Source organism: Typopeltis vanoorti, chromosome 5 (genome assembly GCF_054136105.1).
Source record: "Typopeltis vanoorti isolate ZY-2024b chromosome 5, IOZ_Tvanoo_1.0, whole genome shotgun sequence".
Taxonomy (NCBI): domain Eukaryota; kingdom Metazoa; phylum Arthropoda; class Arachnida; order Uropygi; family Thelyphonidae; genus Typopeltis; species Typopeltis vanoorti.
The window spans coordinates 61,444,296-61,456,598 of record NC_143553.1 but is presented as its reverse complement, the minus strand read 5'-3'; the positions used below and the strand labels follow the sequence as shown (position 1 = coordinate 61,456,598).

General features: G+C 37.5%; 1 protein-coding gene across 4 annotated transcripts in view; it reads right to left on the bottom strand.

The window, feature by feature from the left end:
* Window positions 1-12,303, bottom strand: part of LOC150106466 (G protein-coupled receptor kinase 2-like) — a 550,841-nt gene that overhangs the window by 122,938 nt on the left and 415,600 nt on the right. For all 4 annotated transcript variants that reach the window (XM_090392458.1, XM_090392461.1, XM_090392459.1 and 1 more), the window contains one exon: window positions 4,333-4,452. In XM_090392458.1, the coding sequence (XP_090248584.1) occupies window positions 4,333-4,452 (120 nt within the window). The remainder of the gene's footprint in view (window positions 1-4,332; window positions 4,453-12,303) is intronic.

Here is a 12,303-nt window from a genome sequence, read left to right as displayed (position 1 = left end):
ACAGAAGAAATACAAACAGGCCCATAGTTTGATACCTCCATTCTACCAACACCCTTATGCAATGGTACTATCTTACCCTCCTATCACTCTCCAGGAACCCTTCCCATTGCAAGACTTTCATCAATAATTTAACATAAGCCAAGTTGAAGGCACAGTCAGTTCCATAGCACTTACTTTAAAACATGGTTAAATTCCATCTAGTCCCTCTGCCTTACTGACATTTAGCATAATCAGTATTGGGGATACATCCTAAGACTTCCCCACTGATTACTTTTCTAAGAGTAATGCCTGTAGTACCAGGATGGTACACTAATAAAGTGATCATTAAATACCTGAACTATGTCATCTATCTGCTTTGGTCACTCTATTCCTATCTCCATCCAGCAGGTTAATCCATCCACTATCATTTTTCCTCCTACTCACCATAAAGCAAAATAACTCCTTGGGATTATTCTTGGATTGCAGTGCCAATCTCCACTCCTTTCATATTCTAATTTTTCTCCTCTCTTTACAATACTAGTCACTTTCTGAGAGTGAGCCTTATATTCCTCGGGCGACTGTTCTCCACCTTTCTCTTTATATGACTTCCATACTCTCATTTTCTTCCACTATTCCCCTTTTATTCCTTTTGTCATTTAATTGACTGCATATTGCTTTACCTTCTTCACTCGAGGTATACAATCTGTCATTGCTGTCAACAATTTTTTCTCAAGTATCTTCTATGCACTAATGATCCTTCTTCCTTTAAATTGTTTCATTCATTATACAACTGTAAGCTGGTTTCTAATTATATGATAGTCACCTGCCTTATAATTGTACATAACTTCCTTCTGTTTTCATACCTCCCCATGCCTATTCATCTTCCAAGTCAGGACTACATGGTAACTCTCACCAACGGGTGACATCTCAATCTCTAGGTGTACTCTCAAAGCCATTAGTGTTATTGTCACTAATAATTATGATGAATTATGTGCTCTCAGGGCAGAGAATCTCTGCCCTGAGAGCACATAATTCATCCCTTATCATGAGTAACACTCCACCACCATGTTTACCTTCCCTATCCTGCAGAAATATGCTATACTCTTCAATTTCTGTCCCTGTTAGAACATCCTCCTCAGTTAACCAAGTTTCACCGATACCAATAACCTTTGAGAGAGTGAGTCAATCAATGCCACAAACTCATTGCCTTTATTCCTAATTATCCTAGCATTTGTATACAGGAAAAGAAGTGTATTGCCAGTCTTCTTATATCCATTATTATTCCGTTCATAATCCACCTGGCTCAGTAATATAGTGTATACCCCCAACATTTCACAAGCCACTCCCACATGTCAGGATATTCCTGCAACATCCCACCTGTGCAATGTTTAACTATCCCAACACACTCACTTGCCCAGAAAACAAGACATCAAATGATTGCACCGTTCTGCTTTCAAATTCAATCCATCTGTTGCATAGAGCTCCCTTCTATCCTCAAACAAACTCCATGCATCCACATATTCCAGACCCCCTTTTCCTGCACATTCTACGAGGGTGGTCTGAAAAGTTCTCGCCTAACAATGAAAAAACGAATTTATAATTTCAAAATTAGTTTTATTTTTCAACATAATCTCCCTTAAGACTAATACATTTATTCCAGCGATGCTCCAGCACCATTATCCCATCCCTCTAGTGGTTCTCAGTAAGATCTGCAAAATATCCCTCTACAGCTGCAATCACCTCTTGATTTGAAGAAAAATGCTGACCAGCGAGGAAGAGCTTTAGTTTTGGGAAGAGACAGAAGTCAGAGGGAGCCAAATCTGGGGAATAGGGCAGATGTTCCAACAATTCACAGTGCAGATCCCTTAATTTCCCGTTGCCAAAACACCTTTGTGGGCATTGCATCGTCCTGATGAAAGATGATTTTTTCTTCTGCAAACCGAGTCTTTTCTCACGAATTTTTTTGTCTAGTCTTTTTATAAGACTGGAATAATATTCCCTGGTTATTGTTTTACCCTTTTCAAAATAATTAATAAACAAATTTAGCATCCCAAAACATCGAAGCTAACCTTTCCTGCTGATGGAACCGACTTTGTCTTCTATGGCACTGAACAACCAGCTCCTGTCTATCGTTTTGACTGCTGTTTGGATTCCGGTGTGTAATAGTGAATCCAAGTCTCATCCATAGTAATAAATCGACACACAAAATCAGTTTTATTCTTGTTAAAATGCTCCAAGCACTGTTCAGAGATTTTCATGCAAATGCATTTTTGATCTGCTGTGAGCAAGTGTGGCATCCATGTTGTGCAAAGCTTTTTCATTTGCAATTCTTCATGCAAAATATATCCTGCACGTTCTTTTGTCTATAGTCTTGTTTTGCCTATAGTCTCAGCAATTTCATGCACTTTGACTCGCTGGTTATCCAATTCCATACTGTGCACTTGATCAATGATTTCTGGTGCTGTTACACTTTTTGGACATTCTTCACATGGGTCATCTTCAGGGCAGGTATGGCCATGTTTAAACTCGGCAGCCCATTTCCTAATTGTCAAAAACAAAGGAGAAGAGTGCCCATAAACTTTTATGAACTTTGAATGAATTTCTTTTGGCACTGAACCTTCTTTTACAAAGAATTTTATAACTGCATGATATACTCAATTTTATCTATTTCAAGGGATACAAACAACACATTTGCTTCAGACAGCTGTATAAAACAAACTACTTGATAGAATGACTTGCAATTTCACATGGATGCCTGTGACAGATGAATCAACTTAGAAAAAAAAAAAAAATCTTGGCAATAGTGGCGCCATCTATGGTCATGGCCAAGAACTTTTCAGACCACCCTCGTAGCTATCATCATGTTTGTCATCACAGCTCTTCTCCTGCACTCTGCATTATCATACTGAGGCAACACGCTCACTATCCTTCCTTGGACACATGTCTGCTACACCATGTGTAATAATCTCAATCTCAAATTTTGTGGTATGCGATTGATATTACCTCTCAGGTCATTCGTCCCAACCATTACTATCATCTCTTCCACACTTTCACCCCTCTTCACTGCCATTGCCATGCTCTCTATCATTCTACCAGGCAAGCACTTCACTCTGCACACTTTGAATCATCAAATCTCCATACATGACATTCCAAACAGATTCATTCATTCTTCTCTCACTAGCATCCCTGATTCTTACTGTTTCCAGTCTCTCTCTCTCTCATTTCTCTCCAATCTCCTTCCCTTGCTTCCTGACTCTTGTCTTTTTCCAATTTCCTCTCTTTTACTGTCTCTGTCACTCTTTCACATTCTTCTCTTCCTTGCTCTCTGATTCTGTTCTCTTACACCTACTCTCATTCCTCTCACACTAGCCAACCTCTCTATCCTCCCAAGATCTTCAATTCTTTCCATCTCCTTCCTCAGCAGTTCTGTTTCTCTCTCCACACATTCTGCTTTAAATTGCCATTCACGCATACAAGCATGGCCATCAGACAAACCATCTCCATCTGCTAAACTACCAAAAGCTAAATCAATATGTAGGTCTTTAATGTTCTCTTCATTCTCCAACTTGCATCTATAAACTGAAAACCTCCCATTTCTGAAGCACTATCTTTGCCGCAGCTAAAATCTGAGATTGAGACACTCATGTCTCCCAGTGCCTTCCACTGCCTGCATTTCATGCACACACATACATAGCAAGTTATAGTATCATCAAATAGGTTGCAAATAACGTAATCTTTAAATGGCGGGGAGGCTAGTGCTAGTACTAAAACTGGCAGCTGCCATGTTGAATATAATAACTACACGTTGAGACAATACTGAGATAGTAAAATCCTAACTAAATACGACACAATTATACAACTAAAATAGTGCAAACTTAAAAACCAGTTATTTTAATCAAACACAATAATATTTTTCCTTAGTACTAATACTTAAAAAAAATCACGTGATCCATCTACCTTTGTGTGCTAACAATGCCCTTCCCTTCTCTGGAGATGAATGTTAAAATTTTTTTCACTTGGTTATAAATTAAATTAAAGATGCCAGGAAGTTATATTCTTGTGTATTCCTTTATCCAAGTGTAAGCAAATAAAGTTTGCATAGGAAGTATGTTCATGATTAGGCTGCTTATATATAAAGTCTAATGAAGCCTAGTCATGAATAAACTTCACATACAGAGTTTGTGAAGGATAAAATTGAATAAAGGATTAAACAAAAATATAATTTCTTGGAATCTTTAACTGAATTTAGGGTATATTTTAAATTTGTACTTTACATTTGAATAAATAGGTGAAGATATAAAGACAAGTATTGGGGTGTATTAAAATAGTTAAAAACAAGTCTGATACAATTACCTCCTGACAAACTGCTTTAGCCTCATCACTGAATTTAGAAGAATATCTTTCTCTATCTTCTTTAACTCTCCTTTCAACCTCCTCTCTCTTTACTTTTTCTTTTCTTGCACGAAATGGTGCCTGCAATTAAATTAAGCATTTATATAGGAATTAAATATTGAAATAGGGCAATGATATTATTTTTAAGTGGATGTGCAGTGAAACTGCAGTAGCAATAACATCAAGAAAAATTTTTAATAAATGAGTAATTTTATATTTATCCTATGCATTAAAAAGAGAAAGTTGTAACAATAAGGCAAGGTCTGCATGTATAAAATAATGCACACATTTTTGCAAATATTTCACTTTGTTCAGCAATAAACCAGCCCTACATATTCTGTCTAAGAAGACTTAACACTATAATAGTATTTCAATATCTTTAGAAAAATAATAATGTCCTTTTGTCACTTAAGAGCTTTACCATGGCAACTAACATAACTCATTATCCTTAGCTGCAGAAGACATTCTTGAAAATATTTTGCATGTCATGAGTAACTGCTTTGAAAAATGGCTAACTGAGAGGAACAGAACAGCAGAAAATATACAAGAAGAATGTACTCTAGAGTACATATCAATCAATACTCAAGGTAGGAAAAAAGCCATCGGAAACCTGAAAGGTTGAAATGCAGCTGAAGTATATGATATTCAATGAGAAATGGTAAAATATAGAGGTATAAAAGTTTTCTAGAGAATAATTCCAACAACCTGGTTAGAAGAATGTGGTCAATAATCTGTTCTGTATGACTTGAATAAACCACTCATATTCAAATAGGAAAATAAAACTGAATGTAAGCATTAAAAGAAGAATTTCCCTGGGTTTCAGCTACAATTTATGCAAGTAATGTGATGGTGTGTGTGTGTAAGAGGGGGGACAAGTTTGGCCCAGGCTAAATATGGGCTGGCAGGATCAGATTTTTACTTGAAGACAAATAATCTATAAATCATGAGAATATAATAATGATCTGTTTATGATTTCTAGATCTAGAAAAGGTATACACCCAAGGTGCAACACAAGAAAATTTTTCTAAACATGACAGTTACATGGATAAATCAGACATTACACACAGTAATATGTATATATATCTTATACCTGAATTGTAAATCAACTTTAGAACTGAAGGAAGAAGATAGTTTGATGTAAGATAAGGTGTATGACCAGAATCCCATCTTCTCCAACATTATTCATTATCTATATGATCACATCATGAAAGAAAGTGATACTAAACCTGATATCAAAACTGGAAATATTCAACTAACTCCTTATTTTATGCAGATGATGAATAAATAAATAAATAAATCCTAAAAGAAATAAAATCCAGAATCACCTTGTGGACTCTCTAAATTGTAACAAGCTTGGTATGAAAATCAACAATTAAAAACTATGAAAATATGCTAAAACCTGGAAAATATGTTGAACAGAGAACCTATAGAATAATGAAAATATTTCAGCTATTTGGGGACAATTTTTAAAGAAGGTGTCAAATTAAATATGGAAAAAGATAATAAGCACAGCTGGTATGGTGGGGGAGCCAGTTGAATAAATTTATATAAAATAAGAGAGAAATCAGCCAAAACAATAAGCTAATAGTATACAAGAAGGTTCAAACTAATTTTAACTTAAAATTCTGAGAGTTGGGTTAGAAATAAAACGTTTGTTTCAAAGATCAGAGAGACCATAGAGATAAAATAGAGGTACTGAACACATGACATCAGTGGTAGAATTATATCAAAAATGAGGATTACAAATAACCTCACATTATGAGCAATCAAGAATATGTGAGCAAAACTACGGTTGTTAAAAGTATATTTTTCACTTGGTTAGACTATAATAAATTTAGTTTAATCCTTTATCCAAGTGTGTGCAAACCAGTCCTGAAAAGTATCTTCAGGACTGGGTTGTACCACTTTACCCCAGTAAAAGTCGTACAACCTTGATAAAACTGCCAAAGGTGCCACACCGTTTGGCAGCTCCTATAGGAGGAGATGACCCTTTTAATGCTTCTGCCTTGGTATCTCCACTTGGGCCTGGTCCCACTGAAGAGACCTCAATAAAGGTCGAAACTAGTCTGGGTAGTGGCCCTTCCCTTAATGCATAACATTATACATATCTGCAAGGAGTTTCCTGGTGTTGTACCACTTTACCCCAGTCCTGAAGATACTTTCAGGCGCAAACTTTGTTTGCACACACTTGGATAAAGGATTCAACTAAATTTATTATAGTCTACGGTTGTATGGTCACTTTATTCAAAGCCTAGCTTATTCAAATCCTCTTGCAGGGCTACCACATCTGCACTATTACTAATAACCCTTCCCAGCTTCGCATCATCCACAAACAACTGAATATCCCCTTGCAATCCGCGGACAATGTCATTGATATAAAGTTAAACAATATAGGTCCAAGCACTGAGCCCTGTGGAACACCACTTGTAACCTTCTGCTTCATTGATACTGCTCCACCATACACAACTCTCTGATACCTATCGGACAGCCAATTCTGAATCCAGTTGACCAATCTGACATCCAGACCCATGTGCTGCAACTTGAATATCAGCTTATCATGTAGCACCCTGTCAAATGCCTTTGCTAAGTCTAGGAAAATGGCAGTATATGCCCTTCCCTCATCTAATGCTCTTTTAACTTTATCATAAAAGGCTAGCATATTGCTAAAACAAGAGCTCTCCTTCACAAATCCATATTGACTCTCACAGATAACATTACCCTCATCTGCCCAATGCTGTATATGGTCCCTCACTACTTCCTCCAAGATCTTACTAACTACTGATGACACACAAACTGGCCTATAATTAGACACTTCTAGTCAGCTACCACTCTTATGCAATGGCACTATCTTACCTTCCTTCCATTCCATGGGCACCTTTCCCGCAGCTAGGCTTTCATTGAAAAGACAGGTCAAAGGCACTGTCAGTTCCTTAGCACATTCTCTCAAAACTTGTGGTGAAATACCATCCAGTCCCACCGCTTTACTAACATCCAGAGTACTCAGTATGTGGAACACACTTGCCTCCTGCACCTCTAAACCTCGAACCTGCCCTATCTCTCTAGTATTAAAATTGAATCCTCCAGGATGAAATACTCCAATAAATGTTCATAGAGCAATTCCACTATGTCCTCTGCATCAGACACTCTATTCCCATTTTCATCCCACAATATCATTCTTCCACAGTCATTTCTCCTCCTACTGGCCACATAGCTCAAAAATTCCCTAGGATTTTCTTTCGATCTTAGGGCCAATCTCCTCTCATATTTCATTTTTGTCTTCCTTACCATACTAGTCACTCTCCTGGTCTGTCTCTTATATTCTTCATGCATCTTCTCTTCACCTGTCTCCTTATATCTCTTCCACAGCCTCCTTTTCGCATGCAGTTCCTGTTTAATATTGTTTGTCATCCACTTTACTCCAAATTGTGTCCTCTTCTTCACTCATGAAATACAGCTTACCATTGTTGCTAACAAATATTCCTTCACAATTTCCCAAGCACTAATGATATCCTGGCCTTCCACTTCCTCCCTTCACGAAACTTCACGAAGTCGACGTCTTAGACTATTATAATCACCTGCTTTATAATTCCACATACGTTCCCATCTCTTTGATACTCCTGCATGTCTATTAATTTTCCAAGTCAAAACCATATGGTCACTCTCTCCAACTGGTGGGAGAGATGTCATCTTAGTTATTATCAACTCTTCTGATGCTATATCATGTATGACCCTTTCAGAAGTTTATAAGTGTCAATCGTATACCTCTATTTCTCCTGTCTGCTAGCATCTACAGTCCACAAGTTCTCAATCTCTCCTAATAATCTACATTTCACAGTCCCAGTATCATCCTTAACATACTCCTTTGCACTCTCTTCATTATATCTGCATTAACTTGGAAACCAAGAGATGAGATATGCACACAGTAGTCCAAATGATGTCATATCAAATTCTTGTAAAGAGACAAAATGACTTCCTTATTTTAACATGTCAGTGTTCATTTCAGCATTGGCATTGTAGTTATCCCCTGAGTTGTATTCATAGTGTTTGTTATATGACCTATATATTTTGCTATGTCTTCAATTTCCTATCTACTACTAAAACTCTAAGATCCATAGCCTGGTCAGTTTCTTTTAGCATAATCCCACCAATATGATATGCCATTGGATATCTCATTACACCAAAGTGTACAATTTTACATTTACTAACATTGAACTGATAACCATTTTCACATTTCCACAATTCCAGCTTATTCAAATCATTCTGCAATACTGTATGTCAGTTGCATTCCTTATTATCCTACCTATCTTTACATCATCAGGAAATAGCTGTGTGTGTCTGTTAACTCCATAATATCATTAATGTAAAGATGAATAACAGGAGACAGACGACTGATCTCTGAGATACACTACTGGTCATTCAAATCACCACAGTCCATTAATATGAGGGTCATAAATAACATTGTGGCAACATGTGCATGTTCACAAAATGTAAAACAGTTTATTTATCAAGTCTATACAATTATATCACTTCAGCATAATTCACTGCCTTAATCTGCACCTGTTTCCAATTTTATGGAAACCACTGGATACCATCAGCAGAGTGTTGCCTGTTGATATCAGAAATTCACCAAAATGAAAGAACTTCCTCTGAGGGGATGGGGGGGGGGTCTTTCATTTTGAGGAACAAGTTGAAGTCGCAAGGACTCATATTTGGTGAATATGGAGAATGTCCAAATACTTTCCATTTCTACCTGTCCAACATTCTACACCAATTGCAGCACATGACTTTGTGCACTGTTGTGCAACAAACATGGTGGAGAAATCCTGAAAAAATGTAGTCACTTTCTTCTTAAAGCTGAACTCAAATTGTGCTCCAGAAATCATCACTAGTACTGAGCGTTAACAGTTTTCCATGAACACCCCCCAACCAGCCATGATATCTATAGACATCCTACAAAATCTGGATACGATTCTGTAACAACTATTGAATAACATACATAAGAAGTGCAATTTGGTCTCACTGTTTCATCCACTATGGCCGGTAGAGAGCTTAAGGCACAGCATGATGAAGAATGACACCCTGAACATAGTGACTATCAGCATGATTTTAACTTTGCTGGGTTCCTAGCCAAGTTTTTTTGAACAGTATGATCCTGAATAGTGCCATTCATTGGATTGTCTCTTCAGTTCAGGCTCATAAGCCCTTTCTCAAGTTTCATCAATGGCTATAATATTCAGGAATGCATCCCCTTCATTTTTGTATTGTTCCAGATGGAGGCCAGCAACTGCATAGCTGTACCATTTTTTTGCATCTCAGTCAAATGATATAGAACCCAATGAGCCTGAAATTTTGCACATGATGAACCTCACTTTTAGGATGTGCCAATACTTGGGTGGTTTATTCCAATTTCTTAGGCCAACTGGCATATAGTCCATTACCAGTTGACCACAAGGAGTCCCTGAACAACCTCAGCATGTTCATCTGAAATGGCAGATCATCCTGCACGCTGATTATCATTTGGGTGATCAACACAGTTTTCAAATCGGGACATTCTCTTTGAAACACCCTGTATAAAGATTCCTCCTGTCATGATGAGAATTGAACTCATTCTTTTCCAACTGAAGGGTGCAATGTCTCATTGTCTCAAGCTTTGAATAAGATGAGCAAATGAATGGGAGTATCAGTTTAATGCAGCAAAATGTAAGGTCTTGAGGTTTGGGACACATCGATGGGATGCTGCATACTCTATGGGAGGAGTTAAACTGGAGGATGTAGGGGAGACAAGAGATCTGGGGTTGATGATTGATAGAAACCTGAAATTTAGGGGTAAGTGAAGGTAACACAGAGGATTGCTGCAATAATGAGAAGGACACTGACCTGCAGAGATAAAATGGTTATCATTCCATTGTATAAGTAAGACTCTGATCAGACCACATTTAGACTATTGTTCTCAGATCTGGTCCCCAGGATTTGAAGGGGATAAATTAACTGTGGAAAGGGTACAAAGGCGGATAACAAAGATAGTGTCAGGACTGTGCAATGTTAGTTATGAGGATTGGCTGAAAGAGTGTGGACTGCACAGTTTGGTGGATAGAAGAAGGAGAGGCGATATGATAGAGACTTTTAAACTGTTGAGAGATGGTTACAGGGTTGACGCTGGGGAGTTCCTTCGCTTGGTTGAACAGTGGGAAGGAGTCATGACAAGGGGCCATCCCTGGAAGTTACGAAAGGAAACTGTGAGAAAGAGGGTGAGGAGTGGTTTCTTTGTATTGAGGGTGGTTGAACCATGGAATGCAGGAGGGACCTCCCTCGATGAGTCTTGATAGACCTGTGTTTCTTAGAAAGGCCCTCCCATGATGAGTGTTTTGACTCCATGGAAGCCTGAACAATAATAATAATAATAATATCTACTGGTGAGAGCACATCCATGGAAGTTGAGAATGAATGTGTTCAAGAAAAGGGTGAGAGAACTAGCTTTTTCTCTTGGAATGTGGTGCATGACTAGAATGGCTTGTCTTTGGATATTGTAAGTGCAGATAGTGTGAATGAATTCAAGAGACTGTGTGACATATGATATGAGTTATATGTGGCCTTCCTTGATGGATTCCCGAGTCCCTGAGATCTCTTATAATAATAATATGCACAGTTACCTTATTTCATGATGGTTCTATGTTACCTTATATTGATTATACATGCTAAATGCATATAAGGCTATCCACAGTCTGGATCCTTTTGTAAAATCTCTTGTGGTGAAAAATAGAATTATTTTTCACCTATATCGATTTTACATAGGCCATAAAATACTTATAGTTAGAAGCGTATATAGCATAGTAATATAATAAATTTTGTAATATAATGTTAGAATAATTGAATGTAGAATCACAAGCGATACCACAAGTAACAAAAAGGATCAGACAGGTTAAGCTAGTAAACTGAAGGTCAACAACAGTCAAAGAATTATGGGAGTTTTTGCCGCCAAAACCTAACATAAGCGTGGGTGACGTAAGGGCACATCCAGTAAATATGGGAAGTTTTGGAAGGCCAAGGGACAGCCAATGATATAAAAGGCAGAGATTGAAGGGCAAAGGCTCTCTCTTTTTTTTTTGTTCCTGTGGCAAGCTTTTCGAGGAGAAGAAGAGTTTGGGGTCCCGAGAGCAGTCATCCTGGAGATCATGAGGAATTCACTGGCAGAAGAGGCTGTATTTCAAGATAGCCTTCCGTGAAATTGACAAGTGTACCGATCCATGTGTGTGTGCTGATTTCTCGCAGCCAAACCAGTTCCTGACATCGCCGAAGAAATACATTACTGCTACAAGGAAGGAATTTGCAAAACGACTACTGTCAGATAGAGCCCCAGCCAGAGGCTTTTCCTCAGTCTACATTACTAGAATGTGTAAGAGTATACTTTACGAGATTGAAAGGGGGGGGGGAAACAAGCTAAGTAGATTACGAACGGACTAAATTAGGATAATAGTATTATAAGTGAGTTTGAGATACGAGCAACACTTTAGAGATTTTCTTATCCTAAAAAAAAAAATACCATTTATTCTCTGACTCATTCTATTAATGAGTTGTTTAACATATACTTAATCATGTCTACCAGACTAATTACCTTTTTTTTTTTTTCACAACACATTTTCAGAACAACAAAGTGCTCATCAGAGTCAGTTTCTTTGTTAGGTCCTTTCCAAAATAATAAACTTTACTTCTTGTCTATGGGATTCTTTTTTATCCCCCTATTTAGCATACATCTGCTCCAATCATTCTCTCTTCCTTGCTGGAGTAATGTTCTTACCTCACGTAGTTCAATATGACACACAAATCAAAAAAATTAATAATTTTCTTTACCAGAAAAAGACAGTTTCTTCTATTATTTTATAAATAACATATCTTAGTGGAGCTCTTCATGTTAAGTCACTTTACAGTTTCAGA